Source organism: Oryctolagus cuniculus, chromosome 15 (assembly GCF_051225735.1).
Source record: "Oryctolagus cuniculus isolate XC-2025 breed Fujian yellow rabbit chromosome 15, ASM5122573v1, whole genome shotgun sequence".
Lineage (NCBI taxonomy): Eukaryota > Metazoa > Chordata > Mammalia > Lagomorpha > Leporidae > Oryctolagus > Oryctolagus cuniculus.
The window spans coordinates 71,084,120-71,108,476 of record NC_142881.1 but is presented as its reverse complement, the minus strand read 5'-3'; the positions used below and the strand labels follow the sequence as shown (position 1 = coordinate 71,108,476).

Here is a 24,357-nt window from a genome sequence, read left to right as displayed (position 1 = left end):
ACCACATTCCTAAACAAAATGATTCAATGATTCAGTCTTGTAAAAATATCCATTTTCCACCAACACAGCGACAATGCTGATGCAAGTCCAATGAAAATCACTGTGGTTTTTGCTGTTGTTGGGGGTGGCTGGTGGAGATGAGTAGAAGGACAGCACCGAAATAATTCAAAAATTTCCATGATGGAAAACAATGAGTGAGATCAGCCGAAAATATTTTTGGAAATGAAGAGTAATGATAATGTTCTTAATAGATGTTAAAATTTATTTTAAAGCTATAATAATTAAACAATTAAGTCTGGCTCAGGAATAATAAGTCTGAGAAGAAAAATCTACAAAGAGATTCAGAAGTAAATAAAAAGTAAGCCTTCAGTCAAGGCATTGAGAAGGGAGAGGTGAAATAACATAATAAATGATATTGGGTATTAGATGCAACTGGGAAAAAGAAAGCTAGAGTGTTACAACACGCCACTCTCCAAGGTGAAGGAAAATTAAATGTAAGAAATAAAATTCAGCCGGCTCCACAGCTCATTAGGCTAATCCTCTGCCTGCGGCGCCGGCACACTGGGTTCTAGTCCCACTCGGGGCGCTGGATTCTGTCCCGGTTGCCCCTCTTCCAGGCCAGCTCTCTGCTGTGGCCAGGGAGTACAGTGGAGGATGGCCCAAGTCCTTGGGCCCTGCACCCCATGGGAGACCAGGAGAAGTGCCTGGCTCATGCCTTTGGATCAGCACAGTGCGCCGGCCACGGCGGCCATTGGAGGGTGAACCAACGGCAAAGGAAGACCTTTCTCTCTGTCTCTCTTTCTCACTGTCCACTCTGCCTGTCAAAAAATAAAAAAAATAAAAAGAAATAAAATCACTGGGGCCAGCGCTGTGGCACAGGTTAATCCTCTGCCTGCAGTGCCGGCATCCCATATGGGCACCGGTTTGAGTCCTGGCTGCTCCTCTTCTGATCCAGCACTCTGCTATGGCCTGGGAAAGCACTGGAAGACAGCTCAAGTACTTGGGCCCCTGCACCTGCATGGGAGACCTGGAAGAAGCTCCTAGATCCTGGCTTCAGATCAGCCCAGCTCTGGCCGTTGTGGCCATTTGGGGCATGAACCAGTGGATGGGATACCTCTCTCTCTCTTTGTCTCTCCCTCTCACTGTCTGTAACTCTACCTCTCAAATAAATAAATAAAATATTTGGGAAAAAAAGAAATAAAATCATGAAAGATATATAAAACAATGTAGATTCATATTTTTATAAGTTTGTGGTGACAAGGATATTTCATAACTTTTTGGAGGTGCAGAGAGACACAGAGAGCTCCCCTCTAAATGCCTGCAACATCCAGACCAAAGCCAGGATGCAGGAATGCAATCCAGGTCTCCCACGTGGGTGGCTGGAACCCAATTACTTGAGCCATCACCACCGCCTCCCTAGATTTGCATTAGCAAGAAGCTGGAGTCAGGAGTTGAAGTTAGGACTAAAACCATGTATTCTGTTGTGAGACACAGGCATTTTAACCAAAATGCTCACCCCTTTTTTCAAAATTTTTGATAAACCTGCAATACTTGCACATTTTTACAATATATTATGTGATTTTTCAACACTTGTATAACTGACCAAATCGGGCAGTCAGCATTTACATTTCTGTAAATGTAATTCTTTATGTTTGGAGTCTACCAGCCTCTCTCTTCCATTTCATGCACAGAGCTTTCTAAGTGTGAAACAAGTAATAGTGGCCGGTGCTGTGGCATAGCGAGTAAAGTCACCACCTGCAGTGCTGGCATCCCATGTGGCGCCTGTTCCAGACCTGGCTGCTCCACTTCCAATCTAGCTCCCTGATATAGCCTGGGAGTGCAGTAGAAGGTGGCCCAAGTCCTTGGGCCCCTGCACCCACATGAGAGATCCAGAAGAAGCTCCTGGCTCCTGGCTTCAAATTGACACAATTCCGGCCATACCGGCCACATGGGAGTGAACCAGTGGATGGTAGACCTTTCTCTCTCTCTCTCTCTCTCTCTCTCTGCCTCTGACCCTCTGTAACTCTACCTTTCAAATAAATAAATATTTTTTTAAAAAAAGGAGCTAGTAATAAAGAAAAGGATCAATAGATTTGAACACTAAATTTTTTATTTATTTGAAAATACCATTAACAAAGTCAAAACACTGAGAAAATATTTCCAACATAGGTAACTTTAAAAGGCCAATGTCTTCACAATCTAATCATCTTAGTGGAAAAGTTCTCTTTTTTTTAAGATTTATTTATTTATTTGAAAGAGTTATATATAGAGAAAAGGAGAGTCAAAGAGAGAGAGAGAAAGAGAGAGAAGTCTTCCATCCGCTGGTTCACTTCCCAATTGGCCGCATCGTCCAGAGCTGTGCCAATCTGAAGCCAGGAATCAGGAGCTTCTTCCAGGTCTCCCACACAGGTGCAGGGGCCCAAGTACTTGAGCTGTCTTCCAGTGCTTTCTCAGGCCGTAGCAGAGTGCTGGATCGGAAGAGGAGCAGCCAGGACTTAAACGGGCGCCCCTATGGGATGCCGGCACTGCAGAAGGCAGCTTTACCGGCTACACCACAGCGCCAGCACCAAAAGTTCTTTAAAATTTAAAAGTGGGCAAACGCTATAAATATACTGACAACCGCAGAACTCCCAGCAAAGACAAACGCCTGTGCTAAGAGACTTGACCAAACTGTCTCCCAGCTTCCAGCAGTGTTAAGTCACGTGCCTAGGATGACCAAGGCTCCAATTAAAATGCCTGCCTGAGAAGTTCCGTGCTGCCAGGAAAACTCACTGTTGGGTTCTCACCAGCACCTGTGGATAGGCCCCCAACTGCCCTGGGTGGAGCAGTCACTGGACAGAATTTACAATCGTGAACGTGTCCCTCACAGCCCAGGGGTGTCTTTCCCAGTGACCTGAAACAGGGCCTCTGTCTCCGCTGTGGGGGGGACAATCTGAACTTCCACGCTGCCCACTCACACTGACGCTGAGCCACCCTCGGTGACTTTTCATTTCCCAGCTCTGCTGAGATCCTGCTCTCCTCCTACCTCACCGCTGCACAGATCCGAATGGAATTCCACTCATTCCCCTAAGGTCAGCAGTTACTCAACAACATCTGTTCTCACCACTTTATTGTCCAGCTGTGTTTGTCTTTTGTTCACAAACAATACACTGTTGAGGTTCAGCATTGTTATTATTTTTTTCTTTCTGATTATCTGTATTTTCTTTGTTTCTCGTCCCCTCCCCCCAAAATTAATTACTGTTATAGGAAAAAAAAAAAAACTCAACATGGAAGACCAAGGAAAAAAAAAGTTTTCTCAGGCAACCTAAGCTTCCTACCAACAGACAAGAAAGCTCCCTTTCCAATTCCCAACTTTCCCAGTATGGATATGCAGACACACCGACTCCCTATCCTAAGCCAGCAAATGTCTACACATAATCTTGGAATTCTCATAAAAAAAAAAAAAACACCTCGAGCAAAGTATTATTATAAACAAGAAAGCAGAGGCTCAGAAAAGCTCAGAAATTCCCCAAGGTCACACAGCAGCAAGCAGCAGAGCTGGAACTGGGTCACGGGCTGGTCTGAGCAGCTCTTCCCAGGCTTCATCTCAGGACCCTTAGTGTGGGGTACAGAAGGCATGAATTCTCACCCTGACGCTGTCCCCGGCCATGGGTATGTGTGGCCCTGGCAAATCTTCCTCATCAGTACAGAGGTGGACTGGCCCACATGGTGTGTTAAGCTCCCTTCTGCTCAGACAGGCCAGATTTCCATTCTCATAAAACGCCCAGTGCCGTGTAATGGCCAGGGACAGGGCCAAATCAGGGAGCAGCCCCGGTGCCTCCCACGGCCGTGTCCCCCTGGCCCACCTTGAACTCCTCGTGGATGCGCTCCTCCAGGACTTTGGCAGCCTTGCGGTCTTCCATCTCCACTTTCCACTTCTCCGCCAGGATCCGGGCTTTCTCATTGGCCAGAGCATCCCGGAACTTCTTGGTGATCTCTGCCTCCTTCCGTCTCCTTCCAGGAAAGCACCAGTAAGGATGAGGACCACACAACAATGAGAGTTCTGCTAGCGACATTGAGAATCTCTCCTGGGTCTATCAGAATGGCAAATATCTAAGCTCAGCAAAACTCAGTAGTAGTACAGGTATGGAAAGACAGGCGCTGTCACGTGCAAGAGTATAAATCCACAGAGCCATTCCAGAAGCCAGGAAAAGACTCCGAAAACCCATTTTTCACACAAGTGTACAAAGGACTATGATGATACTTCAAAAAGTGTGTGGAGGGCCAGCACTGTGGCATAGTGGGTGAAGTCGCCACCAGCCACGCCAGCATCCCACCTGGATACCAGTGTGTGTTCTGGCTGCTCCCTGCTAATAGCCTGGGAAAAGCAGCGCAAGATGGCCCAAATGTCTGGGCCTCTGCCACCCATGTGGGAGACCCAGATGAAGATCCTGGCTCCTGACCTAGGCCTGGCCCAATCCTGGCTATTGAAGCCACCTGGGAAGTGGGCCAGTGGATGGAATATCTCTCTCTCCCTACTTCTCCCTCTTTTTCTATCTAACTCTGACTTTCTAATAAATAAATAAACCATTTTTTTAAAAAAGCCAGGAGCCTGGAGCCTGCTCCTAAGCACTTAAGCTGTCCTCCACTGCCTTCCCAGGCAACCAGTAGGAAGCTGGAGCAGAAGTGGAGAAGCCGAGTCTCGAACTGGAGCCCATATGGGATGCAGGTGGCAGCCTTACCTGCTATGCCACAACACCAGTCCCTAAATAAAATATTTTTAACAAATTTGAGGAGAAATGGAATAAAAAATAAGTTTTGATGCAAAAAATGGAAATCACTCATAGTTCCTAGAACTCTTCAAAAACTTCTTGTGTGTAAAAGATATTCATCTGAGGATTTTTATAACACAGAGCTGGTAAACAACTCAAATGTCCATCAACAGGATCAGCAAATTGGGCTCCTCATGCAATAGAATGCTATATCGTTCTCTTAAATGGCACTATTATGTGAGTCTATTTTAATCAATATGTCAAGTGGTAAGTGGAGCACGTATCACCTAAATGCTCACCATGGCTGGCTCAGGAGGTAGGTGCAGGCTGTCTTGTGGCTTTCAGGACTGTTTATTTTTACAATTTTACAAATAAAGCACTGTCATCACAAATTGGTAGGTGATATTCAAGTCAACCTCACATAGACTTCCAAATTTGGACAAAAATTTCTTAAGTTCTTATGAAAGAAGTCTGACTCCAAATGTCACCAAGGACTCAACTGTCCACTTTGCATGAAAAATGTAGGTAACACAAAGAAGAAAAGCTGATGACCAGAGGGACTCTTAACTGTTACTCTCTGCTAGTGAGAACAAAAGCAAAAGCATGTCATGCATATTGTCTCCAACCTGCATTCTTACGGAAAGGGTTATGCCCACTCCACAGATGTGAATACGGAGGCCACAGGTCAGTTAACTACTAACTGTTGGAGCCAGGATTTGAACACACACAGTTTATCTGCCTCAAGACTCTAATGCTTTGATCAGCTGATGTCAGCGGAGCTCAAACAGCCAGCTGACTGGTGCCACCTCCCTCCCACCCATGACCGAACGTCCTCGCTGGGGAGCCGGCCCGCAGTCCTGAGCACCCTCACCAGAGCTCCTCAGCCTCCCTCTGGGCCTGCAGCCTCGCCCTCTCGGCAATCAGCTCCTCAGAGATGTCTTCATAGGGCTTGTCGCCGGGGCCTTCTCCCATGATCCAGACCCAGACCTCGCCATCAGCGCCCAGGAGCCACTGGATGTGCTTGCCGCTGGCTGCCTCGCGACAGGAGGAGGAACAAAGAAGGAAGGAGCAGCAGGTTTGATTTCCCTTTGCTAGGAATGACCTACGCTGGCTGATGGCACACACCATCACACCCCTTACACAGTGCCAGCCGTCCATCAAAAGGACTCCAGAGGGACACTGGCACAGACCAGGACCGTGACCCCCTCGCCCTTCCCCTCCCTCTAAGGAGCAACACGAGAGCCAAGCCAGGCTCCTCAGCGGGCTGAGGCCCAGCTCCCCTGAGATTCCCAGTAGAGACAGCAACAGGCAGTGCTCTCTGAAGGAAGTCTGAGGCCCTGAGGCCCCGTGACCTACATTAGCCTGAAACATGAGCAAGGAATAAACCTGTGTCACACGCAGCCGCTGAGATTCCTCAGTTTGCCTGTGGCCACAGATTGCACTGATGACAGTGATGGAAGTGGAGATCTGTCTGCGAATGAGGCGCTGCTAAAGCAGAAACATGAACTACATGTGCTCACCTTAGCATCTGAGCGAGTGATGTTTAGGAGGCTAAACAGCAGGAGGTCCGAGTCACACGGCAGCAAAACACTGGGCAAAACTGTCAGATTCTATGGCTTTACAAGGCAGACCCCTGCCTCTGAACTTAGCATCCTAAGGAAACCGGTTGGAAATAAAGTGTTAGGAGTGTATGTTGGTTGCTAGTGGCTGTGTTTCAAAAGAAATGAATTCAAGAAAGAATTTGTGGCAGGCCTTTGGCCTCGCAGTTAAAACACTGGTTAAGATGCCTACATCCCATGGAGGAGTGCCTGGGCTCCTGACTCCAGCTTCCTGCCAGTGTGGACCCTGGCAGGCAGCAAGTGATGGCTCAGGTGAGGTGGATTGAGTTCCTGGCTCCTGGCTTTGTCTCCTCCATGGCTGGCATTTGGGGAGTGAAACAGCAGATGGCAGTGTGTGTGTATGTGTGTGTGTGTCTGTCTGTCCATTTCTGTGCCTTCCAAATAAATAAACAAAACAAAATTTTTTTCAAGTAAAGAATGTAAAGAATTGAACTCTTGGCGAGTAGAGTGAAGAGAACTGAGAGAATACAGAAATTTGGAGTTTAGAGAGTTTGGAAAAATCTTTTCTGCTTCTTCTAGGGCCCAAATTGCAAGAGATGGGATTTTTAAAGGTTTTACATGAATGAGCCAAATAAAACTTTAAATATATATTTATTTATTTAAAACGCAGAATAACAGAGAGAGACAGACAGACAGACAGAGATCCTCCATCCATGTTTCATTCTCCAGGTTCACGACGGTCAGGGCTGGTCCAAGCCAAAGTCAGGAGCCTGGAACTCCACCCAGGTGTCCCATGTGGGTGACAGGGGCCCAAGCACTTGGGCCATTATCTGCTGCTTTCCCAAGCACATTATCAGGGAGCCGGATTGGAAGCAGAGCAACCAGGACTCAAAACCAGAGCTCTTACATGGGATGCCAGCGTTACAAGCAGAGGCTTAACCCACTGGGCCACAATGCCGCCCCTCCCCAACCCTCCAGTAAAACTTCTAAACAGAATAGCAGTGATGGTCATGAGGGAGTGCCCCATGGACCTCCAACCACAGAAAGAAAAACGGACTGAGCACTCCGGCCCCTGGGATCTGTGTGCCCAAGGCCATGCTTCCCAGGGGCTGTCCCAGCCTTTGGCTGCGCGTGGCAGGCTCATTCCTGGGAGACACTGACTCCTTGCTACAGGACTGCATCCCTTGCATGGCCTCGCTGCCTAGGACACCTCCATCCTGCTGCCTTCCCTTTCCCCTTCACACAGGGTCAGCCTGCATCGCGACATGATGGCTCTCCAGCCGCCTCCAGCTCCCTGCTCCACTCCTCTCCTCATGAGCATTTCCCTTAATGACACCCTTGTGTGGTGCTCCAGTTTCAATATTGTGCCCCCCTCCAGAACTCAGGTTCTGGTCCCCAAAGTCTTATGTTAAATGATTCTGAAGAGGTGGAAACTCAGTCCAATTATGATGCTTAGTGTCCGGGCCTTTGAAAGGAGTGACTGGATTGGACTAGATCAAAGGGTGGAACCCCCAAGACTGAGCCCTGCTAACTTTAATAAGGACAGAGAGATAGACATGGGCTCCCTGGCTCTTGCTATATGATGATCTGTGCCACCCTGGGACTCTGTCAGCAAGAACACCATCACCAGACACCAAACCTATAGGGCCACCCAGTCTTGGACTTAAACCTCCAAAATTGAGCTAAATAAACCTTCTCTCTCTCTCTCTCTCTTTTTTTTTTTTTTTTTTTTTTTTACAGGCAGAGTGGACATTGAGAGAGAGAGACAGGGAGAAAGGTCTTCCTTTTTGCCGTTGGTTCACCCTCCAATGGCCACCGCGGCCTGCGCATTGCACTGATCCGAAGGCAGGAGCCAGGTGCTTCTCCTGGTCTCCCATGGGGTGCAGGGCCCAAGGACCTGGGCCATCCTCCACTGCACTCCCGGGCCATAGCAGAGAGCTGGCCTGGAAGAGGGGCAACCAGGACAGAATCTGGCGCCCGGATCGGGACTAGAACCTGGTGTGCCGGCGCCGCAAGGCGGAGGATTAGCCTATTGAGCCACGGCGCCGGCCAACCTTCTCTCTTTATAAAGGTAGTTGCCTCTACTATTTCACTGTAGTAATGAAAACTTGACTAATGCATCTGATAAACCCCATCCCAACCTCTGCCTCTCAGAGGAAACAGAAAAACACAAGCACATTAAGAGTGCAACGTCTAACCCCCAAATACGCACAATTTTGATGGATCTGTTAAAAAGAGATTTTAAAAGAGACTGCCACCTCTCACAGCCTCAAGGCACATGGCCCTTGGATGAAAGGGAGAGACATGAGGGTTGAGAGGCAAAGAAGTCCATTTGAGAAATGTTATCCAGAGGAGAATTTTAGATGATGCTACCGGGAACTGGAAGCCAGCAGATCAGAAGCCTCCTAAGTTTCCGAGTTGGCCTAAAAAGCCTTTGATTATTCAAGACATAAAAAACCCTTGGGCACCCAACTCTGATGAGCAGGAGGCATATTTAAAGACACTGATCTAAGGAGAGTGTCTTAGAGGTGACAGGCTTGGGATGATACGGCTTCCGCACATTCAGACCAATGCAGAGCTTGGGAGACTGTGAGTGAGCTGAATGCAGTGCCTGGACGGGGCCTGAAGGCACTCCCACTACGGAGGCTGAAAGTGTATTTTATACAGAGAATAAAATGTGCGGTGACAGTGACAATGCTAAGTCCACCACCCATTTCCTCTTCCCCGGCCCACAGATGTCTACAATCCTCAGCTTCCCTTCAGTTCCATGGGACCGTATGAACGGCATTCTTGTCTTTGAAATGTCAGGGAAAGTGATGTGATTTGTGCCACTTTCACACTGAGGTTACAGCAGTAGGTATGCCTTTTGCACTCGCTCTCTCTGGTACAGGAAGCTCAAAACAAATGACTCAAAGCTGGAATTTCAAGAAAAAAAAAAAAAGTAGCCAGATCCACCAGCCTTCGCTTCAAACCAAGCCACACAGAAAAGCAGCTCAACACACACCAAAGTGTGAAGCAGTCAAGAAACGAAACTCCATCATAGTAATCTCCTGAAATATCAGGATTAACCTATTGTACAAGGAAGCATTAATTCCCATGTGTTTGTGTGTGTGTGTGTGTGTGTATACACTATTTCTTAGGATGTTCAAAAGCAATGTAATAATAGAGAAACGAGATTAATTATGACTTCTAGAAACAGGACAGCAATCACCACTAGATTTACAAAACTCAAATTAATAGTAGAAAAAAGTAAATTATAAGAGATTTACCAATCCTCAAAAATAAGTGAAAGGAAAGAGAACACAAAAAAAAGTGTAACTACATCAGCAGACACTGTCTGTACCCTACCCACTATCCAACACAGCCCACCTTTCTCCCTCACCAGAGGACTCTCAGATTGTTCATGGAGTAGCAGAGGTCCTTCACGTGCAAGAAAGGTGAGTTTCTACCCCAGCCTCATAGGAAAAATAGCAACTTATCTAAATCAGTCATGTAATACTATTCTCACTGGCAAGTGACCAATCTAGGAGTGACCAGATGTCCCTAATCCTGACAACGCAGATGCAGGCAGAAGCCCTAGTGAAGGACTCTCTTCTCCAGAGGTAAAGACTTCATCAGAGAACCTCCTCACGCTTGGCTCTTTCACCCACCTCCTTCTTCATGCTGGAAAGAGGAGGCAATGCCTTGAGTTCCCAGAAGATTTTTACAGCTAAGAATAGGGTAGCAGAAAGAAGAGATGGGTCCCTGATAATTTTGTTGAGCAACCTTATTAATACCATCCACTAGGCAGGCATTTATCCTAGTAGTTAAGACATCCACTTACCACATCAAGGGACCTGGGTTGGACTCCAGGCTCTGGTCCCTGACTCCAGCTTCCTGCTAATGCAGAACTTGGAAGGCAGTGGTGATGGCTCAAGCAATTGGGTTCCTGCCACACACATGGGAGACCTGGATTGAGTCCCCAGATCCCAGCTTCGGAGGCCCTGGCCCAACCCCAAACATTGTGAGCATTTGAGGGATGAGCCAGACAATGGGAACACCTACTCTCTCCCTTTCTTTCACACAAATAATTAATTGATTAATTTTTTAAAACACCACCCACTGTAGACACCTCCAGATTTCTTATCCTTTGAGAAAAATCGGGAACTTAACAAAATAAAGATCTATGATTTAAGTTAAATATGTCACTATAACTACAAAAGAGTTATTCAACTGAGCAACTATTAGTTGTGTTCTGCTCAAGCACATCCCCACCTGATACGGACAATAGGCACACAAAAACAGAGAAGCTCTAAGCCTGAAGTGCATCATTAAAACAAGAAACAGGAATAGCATCAGTTCTCCTATTAAAAATCTGAGATGGTCGTATGTGATTTAAAAAAAAAAAAAGGCAAGAGAAAGCTATGTGTTATCCAAAGAAAACATGTATTTTGGAGGCCCACGTTGCGGTACAGCAGGTTAAGCCACCAACACCATCTTTGCTTCCATTCCAGCTTCCTGCTCATGTGCTTGGGAAAGCAGTGGAACATGGCCCAGGTGCTTGGGCCCCTACCATACACACGGGGGACCTAGATGGAGTTCCAGGCTCCTGGCTTCAGCCCAGCCCAGCCCTGGTCCAGCACCAGCCATTGTGGCTATTTGGACAATGAACCAGTAGATAGATGGAAGATCTCTCCCTCTCTCTCTCTGTCTCTATAACTCTGCCTTTCAAATAAATAAATAAATCTTTAAAATAAAGAAACGAAAGGGGCCAGCTCTGTGGTGCAGCAGGTTAGAGTCCCGGCCTGGAGCACCGGCATCCCATATGGGCACGGGTCTTAGTCCTGGCTGCTCCTCTTCCAATCCAGCTCTCTGCTGTGGCCTGGGAAAGCAGTAGAAGATGGCCCAAGTCCTTGGGCCCCTGCACCCACATGGGAGACCCAGAAGAAGCTCCTGGCTCCTGGCTTTGGATCTGCTCAGCTCTGGCTGTTGCGGCCATCTGGGGAGTGAACCAGCGGATGGAGGACCTCTTTTTGTCTTTGCCTCTCTCCGTAACTCTGTCTTTCAAATAAATCAAATTTAAAAAAAAAGAGATGAAAAAGAAAACATGCATTAAAGGGAAAAAACGGGGGGGAGAGGGAGTAAAAACAAAGAGCTAAGCCATAGACCATGCAAAGGCAAGTAAAAGGGAAGCAGAAATGGCAATGTCAGACAAAGCAGAACTCAAGGACAAAGGCATTAAAGAGTACCACGGATAATAAAAGATGCAACCCACAAAGAAGATAAAACACCATAAACTTTATACAACAAACATAACAGCCAACTGCATAAAACAAAAACTCTTAACAACACAAGGAGAATCTGAAAATGTATACGAGTCTATACTCATGGAGCGGGGGGTGGTTTACTATATCTATTTCAGGAGTGATTCAAATAGATTTTTTAAGGTAGAAAAATTGAAAATACAGTCAACAAATTTTATTTAATAATTACATATCTTTATTCCTTAAACATTGAGCATGTGCTGTTCTTTAGATCTTGCAACTCTGAGAAAAACTAAATAACCCCAAAAATTTCAAAAAAATTTTATTAATTTATTTTCATTTTATTTGAAAAACAGAGAGAGACAGACAGACAGACACACAGAGTTCTTCTATTGGCTGGATCACTCCCCAAACACCTGCAACATATGGGGCTGAGCTGGACAGAGGCCAGGAGACCGGAACTTCACCTGGGTCTCACATCACAGTAGCAGGAATGCAGGTACTTGAGCCATCATCTGCTGCCTCCCAGGGTCTGAACTACCAGAGGCTGGAATCAGAAGCAGAACCCAGGGCCTGCCACCTGTAACACCAGCATCCCATATGGACACTGGTTTAAGTCCCGGCTGCTCCAACTCTGATCCAGCTCCCTGATAACATGCCTGAAAAAAAACAGTGGAAGATGGTCCACATGCTTGGACCCCTGAACCCACATGGGAGACCCGGAAGCAGCTCGTGGCTCCTGGCTTCAGCCTGGCCCAGCCCTGGCCATCGTGACCAGCCAGGGGTGTGAACCAGCAGATAAAAGATCTGTCTCCTTTCTATGCTCTCTGTCTCTCTCTCTCCTTCTCTCTCTGTCTCTTCTGTTCTCTCTGTAACTCTGACTTTCACATAACAAATTAAAAAAATAAAATAAAACAGAAGTCAATGGAGAAAAAATAGTCATAAAAATTCTCACTGCTCTACCCTTATGACTGGGGAAAAAGAACTTCTTTTACGAGACAAAACACAGAGCTGGCTGCTTATGATGCCACATCCCGTATCAGAGTGCCAGTTCCAGTCCCAGCAGCTCCGCTTCCTATCCAGCTCCCTGCTTATGTGCCTGGGAAAGCACTGGAGGATAGCCCAAGTGCCTGGTCCCCTGACAGCCCACAGGGAAGATCCGGATAGAGTTCCTGGCTCCTGGCTTGGCATCACAGTCATTTAGGGAGTGAACCAGCAGATGGAAGATTTCTCTCTTTCTCTCTTTCTCTCTCTCTCTCTCTCTCCCCCCTCTCTCCGCCTCTCCCTCTTTCTCTTGTCACTTTGCCTTTCACATAATACATAAACCTTTTTTTAAAAGACATAAAAAGAATACCTGTTAGAAACAATGTTGATAAATGTGAATACAGATTAAAGTTTGAGATTTCTACACCAAAACACCATAAAGACAATTAAAAATCAATTGATTGACAGAAGACATTTGACCACACGTAATTACCCCACAATTGCAACCATGAATAAAAGCAATAGTAACAGCAAACCTCTCCAGGGGGCTTACTACTAGTTGAAGCAAAACACATTTTATATTTATTAATATTTTAAGATCTAGAACAATTTTTTTCAACCGCAGTTCTGAAACAGAAACAAGCCCTGAAAAAATCATCTGAATGACAATTCTTCTCAACTCTCCCAAGGGTGATGCATAAACAGTACCAGACTGGGCCCAGATGACTCATTCCATACAATGCACTCCTGAGGTCAGCAGTGATCAACAATTTGCTTTCAAGATCCTTATATACACCCTCAAATACTGAGTTTCTCAAAGAGCCTTCGTTTATGTGGGTTCTGGCTATCAATATTTATCATTTTTGAAGTTAAAGTTGATAAAAATTTTCTTTTTTTATTTTCTTTGAGATACAAAAGGATAGACAGAGAGCTCTCATTTGCTGCTCTAATCCCCAAATGCTTACAATAGCTGGAGGGCCAAAGCCAGGAGCCAGGAATTCAATCCAGATCACTCATGTAGGTGGCAGGAACCCAATTACTTGAGGCATCGCCTTCATTAGGGTCTTCATTAGCACGGGTCTGGAATTAGGAACCAGGGCTAGGAATCCAACTGGAATATCTCCATGTGAGATGCAGGCATCATAACCACACTTTAACTGCTAAGACAAATGCCTGCCCCAAGTTGATACATTCTTAGTTATTTATTCCAAATAATGGTAAGCTCACTATGTTTTAACATATATAACATTCCTATGAAAAATAACAATATACTCTAAAACAAAAGATTTGTAGTTGGGAACCATAGGGGGAAAACTCCAAGACATTAGTCAGAGAAATGATTTTTTTTATATAAACCCGAAAGCACAAGCAACCAAACAAAACCAGACATGTGGGGTTACATCAAACCAAACTAAAAGCTTCTTCATCATCAAGGCAACAACCATCACAGTGAAGAGCCAACCTAGGGGCTGGTGCTGGGGCACAGCTGGTTACAGCCCCGGCCTGCAGTGTTGGCATCCCATGTGGGCGCCAGTTTGAGTCCCGGATGCTCCACTTCTGATCCAGCTCTCTGCTAATGTGCCTGGGAAAGCAGTGGAAGATGGCCCAAGTCCTTGGGGCCCTGCACCCACGTAGGAGACCTGGAAGACGCTCCTGGCTCCTGGCTTCGGATCGGCTCTGCTCCAGCCATTGTGGCCATTTGGGGAGTGAACCAGTAGATGGAAGACCTCTCTCTATCTCTGTCAAATTAAAAAAAAAAAAAAAAAGGAGCCAACCTATGAAATGGGAGAAAATATTTGTAAATTGTGCATCTAATAAGGGGTTAATATGCAGCTTGAGTGAGGAACTCAGTGAAACAACTCAAAGGCAGGGCAGGGTGGGGGGAACAGTTTAAAAATGGGTGAAGGCTATAAACAGACATTTCTCTACAAGTGAGGGCCAGCATATGGCATAGCAGGTAAAGCCGCCAGCTGTGACGCCGGCATTCCAGCTGGTTCAAGTCCCAGCTGCTCTACTTCCAATCCAAGTCCCTGCAAATGTACCTGGGAAAGCAGCAGAAGATGGCCCAGTGCCTGGGCCCCTGCATTCACATAAGGGACCTGGAACAAGCTCCTGGCTTCGACCTGTCACAGCCCTGGCCATTGTGGCCTTTTAGGGAGTGAACTAGTAGACGGAAAATCTCTCTCTCTCTCTCTGTGTAACTCTGCCTTTCAAATAAAAAAAAAAATCTTAAACTCTACAAGTGACAAACAGGTATATATAAAAAAAAAAAACTCAATGTCACTAATATCAGAAAAATGCAAATCAAAACCACAATGAGGGTTCACTTCACACCTGGTATGAAAGCAATTATTAAAGACAAAAGACAACCAGTGCTGGCCAGGACATGGAGGAAAGGGAGCCCCGGCACATTGTTGGTGAGAATGTAAATTAGTACAGCCATTGTGTAAAACAGTATGGGAGTTTCTTCTGAAATTGAAAATAGAAGTATCCTCCAATCCAGCAATCTCACTACTGGGTACATATACAAAGGAAATGACACCAGTATGTTGAAGAGATGTCTGTACGCCCATGTTAATTGCAGCATTATAATAACAGCCAAGATAGGGAATCAACCTCCTACCCATCCACAGACAAATGGATAAGGAAAGTGTGACATGGAATTCCATGCAGCTTTTACAGAGAAGGGAGTCCCGTCATTTAGAATATGGATGAACTTGGAGGACACAGAAAGACAAATGCCATACACAGTCTCACTTAGATGGGGAACACAAAAAGGAAGTTACCTGGCCGGCGCCACGGCTCACTAGGCTAATCCTCCGCCTTGCGGCACCGGCACACCGGGTTCTAGTCCCAGTCGGGGTGCCAGATTCTGTCCCGGTTGCCCCTCTTCCAGGCCAGCTCTCTGCTGTGGCCAGGAAGTGCAGTGGAGGATGGCCCAAGTACTTGGGCCCTGCACCCCATGGGAGACCAAGAGAAGCACCTGGCTCCTGCCATCGGATCAGTGCGGTGCGCCGGCCGCAGCACAGCGGCCGCGGCGGCCATTGGAGGGTGAACCAAGGGCAAAGGAAGACCTTTCTCTCTGTCTCTCTCTCTCACTGTCCACTCTGCCTGTCAAAAAAAAAAAAAAAAAAAAAAGATAGAAAAAAGGAAGTTACCAGGGTCTAGGGACATGAGAGCAGGGGGAGATGATGGAATTCTATATATATGAAAATTATACAGAATATTATAATAGATAACATCATATATTGTATATCTTATTTATGTATAATATACTATATAATTTCCATATGTGTGTAGTTAGATATATCATATATAATTTCCATATATATATATAGTTAGAAGACTGTCCTTATTTTATATTTTGGCAAACTATTCAATGTCTGACCTAATAGAAAATAGACAGATCACTCATATCTGCTCCTGCATTCACTCCATTACAATATGCAATTTTGGTTGAACTATATTTAAAAAAATTGACTTCACTTAGATATGTGGCTGGAAAAAAAAGAAGAATTGATAGCTTTTTCAGATATTCTTTGACACTGTACCAAAATTCAAACAAGCTGTGGTTTCAAACAAGTTGTGCTGTGGAATCTGAGATCATATCAATGAACTGATTGTACTTTGCTATAATGAAATCCATTGGTCATGTTAGCTTCTTAGTTTTCATCAGTGTGCCATGGTGACATGAGATGTTACTATTATGAGGAGCTGGGTGAGAAGTATATGGAGATTCTCTGAACTTTGTAACTTCTGTAAATCTAAAGCTATCTCAAAATTAAATGCTTAAGCATTTACAAAGCAAAATAAAAATACTTTGGGGGCCAGCACTATGGCATGGTAGGCTAAGCCTCTGGCTGCAGCACTGGCATCCCAAACAGGTGCTGACTGGTGTCCCTGCTGCTTCTCTTCTGTTCCAGCTCTCTGCTGATAGCCTAGGAAAGCAGTAGAGGATGGCCCAAGTGCTGCGTGGGAGATCCAGAAGAAGCTTCTGGCTCCTGGCTTCGAATCAGCCCAGCTCTGGCTGTTGCAACCATTTGGGGAGTGAACCAGAGAGTGAAAGACCTTTCTCTCTGTCTCTCCCTTCCTCTGTCTGTAACTCTACCTCTCAAATAAATAAATAAAATATTTTTTAAAAAATCCTTTGGTTTATGTTTCACTTTGTATCGATCTTCTATTCATGAATGATTTTAGAACATTACTCACTATTTCTTCAGAAAATACTGATTTGCAGGTAGGCATTTGGCCTGGCAGTTAAGAATCCCACCCCACCTCACCCCATATTGGAATGCCTGGGTTCAGTCCCCAGCTCTGGCTCCTGACTGCAGCTTGGTGCTAATGCAGACCAGGAGAGGCAGCAATGATGGCTCAAGTAATAGTGTGCCACATGGAAGCCCTGAATTGAGTTTCTAGCCCTCTGCTTTGGGCCCGGCCAGGCAGACTGACATTTGGGGAATGAACCAGCATATAGTGGCTCACTCTCACTCTTGTCTGTTTCTCTCCCTCTCTCTTTCTTTCTCTCTCTCTCTCTCTCTCTATCTCTCTCTCTCTCTCTGCTCTCAAATAAATAATAAAAATAAACATAAGAAAATAATAGTTTATTGAGTCAAGCTGGTCTTCCAAATGTGGACTCCTTTTTATTTTACAATATCAGTAAAGTCACATTTCTAAATGTCACCATTAATCTTATGAGAAAAGTCATTATATATTTGGCAGTTAATAAGTTATTGTGGTAGATACAAGTTTTCCAAAAATTTTAATTTTTGCTTGAAACCTGGAATTTTTTTTTTATTTTATTTTTGACAGGCAGAGTGGACAGTGAGAGAGAGACAGAGAGAAAGGTCTTCCTTTGCCCTTGGTTCACCCTCCAATGGCCGCCGCGGAGGCGCGCTGCGGCCGGCGCACCGCGCTGATCCGATGGCAGGAGCCAGGAGCCAGGTGCTTTTCCTGGTCTCCCATGGGGTGCAGGGCCCAAGCACCTGGGCCATCCTCCACTGCACTCCCTGGCCACAGCAGAGGGCTGGCTTGGAAGAGGGGCAACCGGCAAAGAATCCGGCGCCCCGACCGGGACTAGAACCCGGTGTGCCGGCGCCGCTAGGCGGAGGATTAGCCTAGTGAGCCGCGGCGCCGGCCGAAACCTGGAATTTTATCACTGGCATAAATTCTATCAGTTACTTCCATTGAAGTGGCATATTTATTTAATTCCTTTTCTTATACTCAAGTCTAAATATATATATATATATATTTAGAGCACCTGGCTCCTGCCTTCGGATCAGCGCGATGCGCCAGCCGCAGCGCACTGGCCGCAGCGGCCATTGGAGGGTGAACCAACGGCAAAAGGAAGACCTTTCCCTCTGTCTCTCTCTCTCTCTCTCACTGTCTACTCTGCCTGTCAAAAATAAATAAAAAATAAAAATAAATAAATAAAAAAGTGAATAACACCTTAGTGTTATTGTGAAAATGGTTTTGACCTTGTAGACCCTCCAGTAAAGGCCCACAGACCCTCAAGAATCCAGGAACCACATTTTGAGAATCTCTGTCAGGACATCAGAGCTTACGTTTCATACAGAATCCTAATTTTTAAAAGTATACCTAAAAACATTCAAAGAATTCCTGTAAATGAATAGGAAACAACAAACAACCCTATAGGGAAAACAAGTGTAATACATACTAAGGCGAATACCTACTCTCCTCTCCTCCCACTTCTTTCTGGCTGTTGGTACTCAGAGATTGCATCAACAAATACTTCCATACTCAGTCCAGCTGCAGGAGACTGCTAAGCAGACCCTGAGCATCTTTCACAGTAGATGCACACTGCACACAGTAGGCAATTACTCCATGTAGGCGAGTGAATTCCATGCTATAACAGTGCTGGTCTTACCAAGTATCAGCAACACAGACATAGTGCTGGGGCACTCTAAACCCTATCACTCCCTCCAACTTTGTGACTGAGAAGTGACCTCCCCCCTACACACCCAATCAAGGTCAAGTCTCATGCTAAAGCTTGACCCTTTCTTGTGAGAAGAACAAGGAACAGACCTAAGATCCTCCCCAGGGCCGTGCTACTCCACATGTGCTACTCTTTGTGTGACTGTCAGAAATTCCTTCCATCCTGAGTTGTGGCAGATCCAACGTGCCAATGAGGAGCTCAGGACCCTCACCATGTTCCAACATAATCTGTAAGGTGAGGAGTGCTTTAATCCATTTTTCATGACTGTAATGAAACATCTGCAGCAGGCTACATTATAAAGAAAAGAGGCCTATTGAAGTTGCAGTTCTGGAGCTTTAAGGGCATGCGCCAGCATCTTCTGGGCTCTGGTGAGGAACTCATGGTAGGAGCATATGCAAGAGAGAGATGTCACATTGCCAAACAGGAAGTCAGAGGGTGACCTGGAGGTGGGATTTGCTCTTGTAACAACTTGCTTTTGTGAGACCTTAAGGGATCCTTTCTGAGAGCAGCTCCCCCAGTGACCTAAGGTGCTCCCAACAGGCCCCACTTCTTAAAGGTTACACACCATTTGCCAACACTGCCATCCTGGGGACCAAGTGTCCAATACCTGAATTCTTTTTTTTTTAAGATTTATTTATTTGAGAGGTAGACTTACAGACAGAGAGAGACAGAGACAGAGACAGAGAGAAAGATCTTCCATCTGCTGGTTCATTCCCCCAAATGGCTGCAACAGCTGGAGTTGGGCCAATCTGAAGCCAGGAACCAGGGGCTTCTTCTGGGTCTCCCATGTGAATACAGGGGCCCAAGGACTTGGGTCATCTTCCACTGCTTTCCCAGGCCATAGCAGAGAGCTGGATCGGAAGTGGAGCAGCCAGGAATTGAACCGGCACCCATATGAGATGCTGGTACTGCAGGTGGTGGCTTTACCTGCTATGCCACAGTGCCAGCTCAACACCTGAACTCTTGAGAGACAATCCACATCCAAACCATAGCAAGAAGGTTGTGCACATTCTGGAAGCAGGAACTAGACAACACAAATTGCTAGCATCTCATGGGGTCTAAGTATGAGAACCCAACCAGAATGGCCAGAAAATAAGCACATATGTGAAATGATAGGATAGAAACAGATGATTCCTGGGGCCAGTGCTGTGGTGTAGTAGGTTAAGCCTCTGCTTGTGGTGCTGGTATCCTATATGGGTGCCGGTTTGAGTTCCTGCTGCTCCTCTTCTAATCCAGCTCACTGTTAATAGCCTGGGAAAGCAATGGAAGATGGCCCAAGTCCTTGGGCCCCTGCACCCATGTGGAAGACCCAGAAGAAGCTCCTGGCTCTTGGCTTTGGATCGGCCCAGCTGCAGCCATTGCAGTCATTTGGGAAGTGAACCAGCAAATGGGGGATCTCTCTCTCTTTTTCTCTCTCTCTCTCCTTCCCTCAATCCCTCCCCTGTCTCTCCCTCTCTCTGTCTGTAACTCTACCTCTCAAATAAATAAGTTAATCTTTAAAAAAGAAAAAAGAAACAAATGGTTCCTGAGGCCTAAGTTATGTCATTTTGGAAGGACGCAGGGGAAATAGGTGCGAAAATGAACCCAAAAATATTAGACCTCAAAGTCTAATGCAAAATTCATTTCCAAATTAGGAAAACCATTAAAAGCTTTGCTAATTCCTAAGTGAGAAAAACCTGGAAAGCAGTAATGCTAGCCACTCTGAAAGACAGCAGAGGGACAGGGAGTTGTGTCTGAAAGTTGTTAATTTAGCCCAGCTACTCTGTGATAACCTAACCTGTGATAGGTTACTGGGGGTTAGGAGACAACCAGCCTTTCTCAGGAACTGCTTTCACTGGCTGCGAGGCTGGAAGGAGAAGTACGAGGGCTGCAGGCATGAGCATCCCTGAGACAACGGGAGAGAAATAAAGCCTGGGCAGCTCTATGCAGCGTTTCCCAGCTGGGGCTTTCAAACAAGGCTGGAGAGGAGCCGCCCTCTCTGCAGACTTGACTGAAACTCAGTCCTCAAACAGTCCTTGGGCTTTGGCAGCAGTTGGGGCAGAAAAAGGAGGAAATGACTGTGTGAAACTCAAGTCTCCTGCTGGTCAGTGGATCACTGCCCCCAAGCTAGTGTGACCCCAAGCACAGGCCTCTGTTCTCTAAAATCACCCTGCAATGCACTGAATGTTGTGTCACCCAAATCTCATGTGCTGAAGTCCTAACCCAAGGTGAGGGTATTAGGAGGAGTAGCCCTTGGGAGGGTGGAGTCTTCATGAATGGAATTAGCGCCCTAAAAGAAGAGGCCAGAGAGAGAGCCAGCTGGCCTTCCCCAGCAAACTAGCCAGGCAGTTACAAGGAGAAGTTAATGTCTGCGACATAGAAGAGGGTCCTCACCAGGATCCAACCGTATTGGCAGAGCTCTAAATTCCAGCCTCTAAACTATGAGAAACAAATGTGTGGAGGTGGGCATTGTGGTGCAGCAGATTTAGCCACTGCTTGGTTATGCTGCCCCATCCCATAACAGAGTGCTTGGTTTAAGACCCAGCTATCCTGCTTCCAAACTACTTCCCTGCTGATGCACCTGGGAAGCAGCAGATATGGATCAAGTATTAAGTCCCTGCCACCCCTGTGGGAGACCTGGTTGGAGTTCCTGGCTCCTGGCTTTGGCCTGCCCCAACCCCAGCTGTTACAGCCATCTGGGAAATGAACCAGTGGATGGAAGATCTTTCTCTGTCTCTCCCTCCACTCTCTCACTCTGCCATTGAAATAAATAATCTTTTTAAAAAGGAAGCCAATGTTTGTTACTCAAACTATCCAGTCTGATAACGTCACAGCAGCCTGAGCCAACCAAGATACTTCCAACCCCATTCACGTGTGCCCAATGCTTCAAGAACTCTCAGAAACACTGGGAAGGGACAAGGCTTCCATCCCTTTTTATTTTCTAAATTAATTTATTATTTAATTGATTAAAGAGAGGGAGCTTCCATTCATTCGTTCACTTCCTAAATGCCTGCAAGAGGTAGATAGACAGCTGGGCCAGGCTGAAGCTGGGAACTAGGAACTTAATCTGAGTCTCCCACAGGAGGGGTTGGGACCCAACTAGAGGAGCCATCACCTGAGAAGGAAGCCAGAACTGAGAGTGGAGCCAGGACTCAAACTCAGGCACTCTGGTGTGGGATGCAGGCGACCCAAGTGGTGTCCTCACCTCTAAGCCAAACGCCTGCCCTTCTCCATCCTTTCCTAAATCTCCTCCCTCAACAGTGTGCGGGAAAGAGTAGCTGGATTTTCACTAACGTTACACCTATCAAGCTTTTTTTAGCTCTTGCTAATCTTATGTTTTAATTTCCATTGTGTGATTTACTTGTTATTTGAAATTTCCTTCCTATTTTTTCTCCATGTTTCTATTAGTTGCACATCTGTTTTTTTTTTTTTTTTTAAGAAAAAAAAGATTTATTTATTTATTTATTTGAAAGTCAGAGTTACAGAGATACAGATCTTCCATCTACTGGTTTATTCCCTAAATGGCCACAATGGCTGGGACTGAGCCAGGCTGAAGCCAAGAGCCAGAAGCTTCATCTGGGTCTCCCACGTGGTACAGGGGCTCACTGCTTTCCCAGGCATGTTAGCAGGAAACTGGATTGGAAGTGGAGCAGCCAGGACTAAAACCAGTGCCCATATGGGATGCTGGTGTCACAGGTGGTGACTTAACACAGTGCACCACATCGGCCCCTAGCTGCATATCTTTTGCTAACTTATCTAGAGAACTTCTTTGTATTTTATGGAGGCTAATCTTTTGTCTGCTAAATACATTGCTAATATTTTCTTCCCATTTATCTCGTGTTCTGTTCTTTTTTTAACTTAGTTCAGCATATTTTACTATGAAGATTTTAAAATTTAGTCACGTTTATTTTTATTTTCCTTGTGCTATAAGAAAGCCTTCATTATGCCCAATAGTCTCTCATATTTCCTTTTATAATTTTATTTTGCTTTTGCCTTTTTGTGTTGGTCTTTAATCGCCTGCAATAGATCTTTTTCATTACGAGAGAAGCTGTCAGGAGGAAACCGTTGTGTGTTGTAGTAAAAAGAGGAAGAAACTTAAATCTCAGCAGGCCCAGGTTCAGGGTCTAACTCTATCTCCCACATAGCAGATTGCTAAAGCTTGCGGGGGTTTCATTTGCTCAGCTAACGTGCAGATAATACCTCATTTCATTGATTCAAAGACAGACATTTTAAAACTTCTGAAATCGGAATACTTCTTTAAAATAAAAAAAGTATTTATTTATTTGAAAGTCAGAGTCACAGAGAAAAAGGGAGAGAGATCTTCCATTTCTTTTTCTTTTCTTTTTTTAAAAGATTTCTTTATTTGAGAGCCAGAGTTACAGAAGGAAAGACAGAGAGAGAGGTCTTCCACCCATTGGTTCACTCCCCAAATGGCCACAATGGCCAGGGTTGGGCAGGGCTGAAACTAGGAGCCAGGAACTTCTTCTGGGTCTCCCACGTGGGTGCAGGGGCCCAAGGACTTGGACCGAACACTCGGACTATCTTCTGCTGCTTTTTCCAGGCCATTATCATGGAGATGGATTAGAAGTGAAGCAGCTGGGACACAACCAACATAGTAGATCATGGTTTAATTAACATCTTTCTTAATAGCACCAAAATAATAGTTCATCTTTTCAATCATTCACTCTCAGTTTTTATGAACTCCATGAGGGTGCATACTCTAGGTCACAGAGGGGGCGAGACAAGCTGAGGGCCTAGCACAGCCAAATGGGTGCTCCCCTGGGTGAATTCTCCTTCATTCCAAAGACTGTAGCTGCTCGAAGGCCCTACCTCCTTAGCTTCTGGAATCTGAACCCATCTCTAGGGACCCCTTTGGGCTTCTACTTCCAAAAGCCCCCAGCTGACAGAGGCCTCTAGTTCTTTCCAGTAGGAACAGAATGCTCTGAGCTGACAAGGGCTCCACATAAGGTAACCTAGCCTCTACAGCCTTGAAACCTGCACCCTCACCCCTGGGAATACCTTCACCTGCCAGGCAACAAGAGCTATCATCACCTGCCAGGCACCAACAGCTATCACTATGGGTGACCCTGTGCCCTCTCCTAGTAGTCTGTGTCCTGACATTGCTTGCTGCCCACCTGGTAAGTCAAGGACTATGCAGCTTCTGAAAGGGCTGGCACTGGAGGTAGGGAGCAGTGGACCCTGACACCCTTGGCAGGTACAGCTGTCTCACTGAGGACCACATTGCTAATGAAATACACTGGTCATTATCTGCTGGCTATTATCTCTGCCAGCAGTTGTGGGCAGCCTCCCATCTAGAGCTCCAGCTGCCACTAGACTCCAATAGCTCCATTCCTCTCTCTTTCTCTGTGTGTATGTGTATGTGTGTGTGTGTCCCTTTCTCTGTAACTTTGCCTTTCAAGTAAATTAAATAAATCTAAAACATAAATAAATAAACTTTTTAAATAGTTCTATTCATTCCTTCCTGTGGTTTGAATATTATTTGGCTCCCCAAACACATGCAGAAGTTTAAACCCAAAAGTCCTGTGTTAACAGACTGTGAATTTTTTTTACAGATTTTTTATTTACTTATTCGACAGGTAGAGTTACAGATAGAGAGAGACAGAGAGAAAGGTCTTCCTTCCATTGGTTCACCCCCCAAAATGGCCGCTACAACCGGCGCTGCGCTGATCCGAAGCCAGGAGCCAGGTGCTTCCTCCTGGTCTCCCATGCGGGTGCAGGGCCCAAGCACTTGGGCCATCCTCCACTGCCTTCCCCGGGCCACAGCAGAGAGCTGGACTGGAAGAGGAACAGCCGGGACTAGAACCGGCACCCATATGGGATGCCAGCACTGGAGGCGGAGGATTAACCAAGTGAGCCAAGGCGCCGGG

The 24,357-nt window shown here is 45.9% G+C and overlaps 1 protein-coding gene across 2 annotated transcripts in view; it reads right to left on the bottom strand.

The window, feature by feature from the left end:
* SH2D4B (SH2 domain containing 4B) overlaps positions 1-24,357 on the bottom strand; it is a 104,262-nt gene that overhangs the window by 68,158 nt on the left and 11,747 nt on the right. Inside the window, exons 3-4 of one of the 2 annotated variants that reach the window (XM_070057949.2) lie at positions 5,623-5,782; positions 3,846-3,993 (exon numbers count right to left, since the gene is read on the bottom strand). In XM_070057949.2, the coding sequence (XP_069914050.1) occupies positions 3,846-3,993; positions 5,623-5,782 (308 nt within the window). The remainder of the gene's footprint in view (positions 1-3,845; positions 3,994-5,622; positions 5,783-24,357) is intronic. The other variant, XM_089313595.1, reaches the window with a different exon arrangement.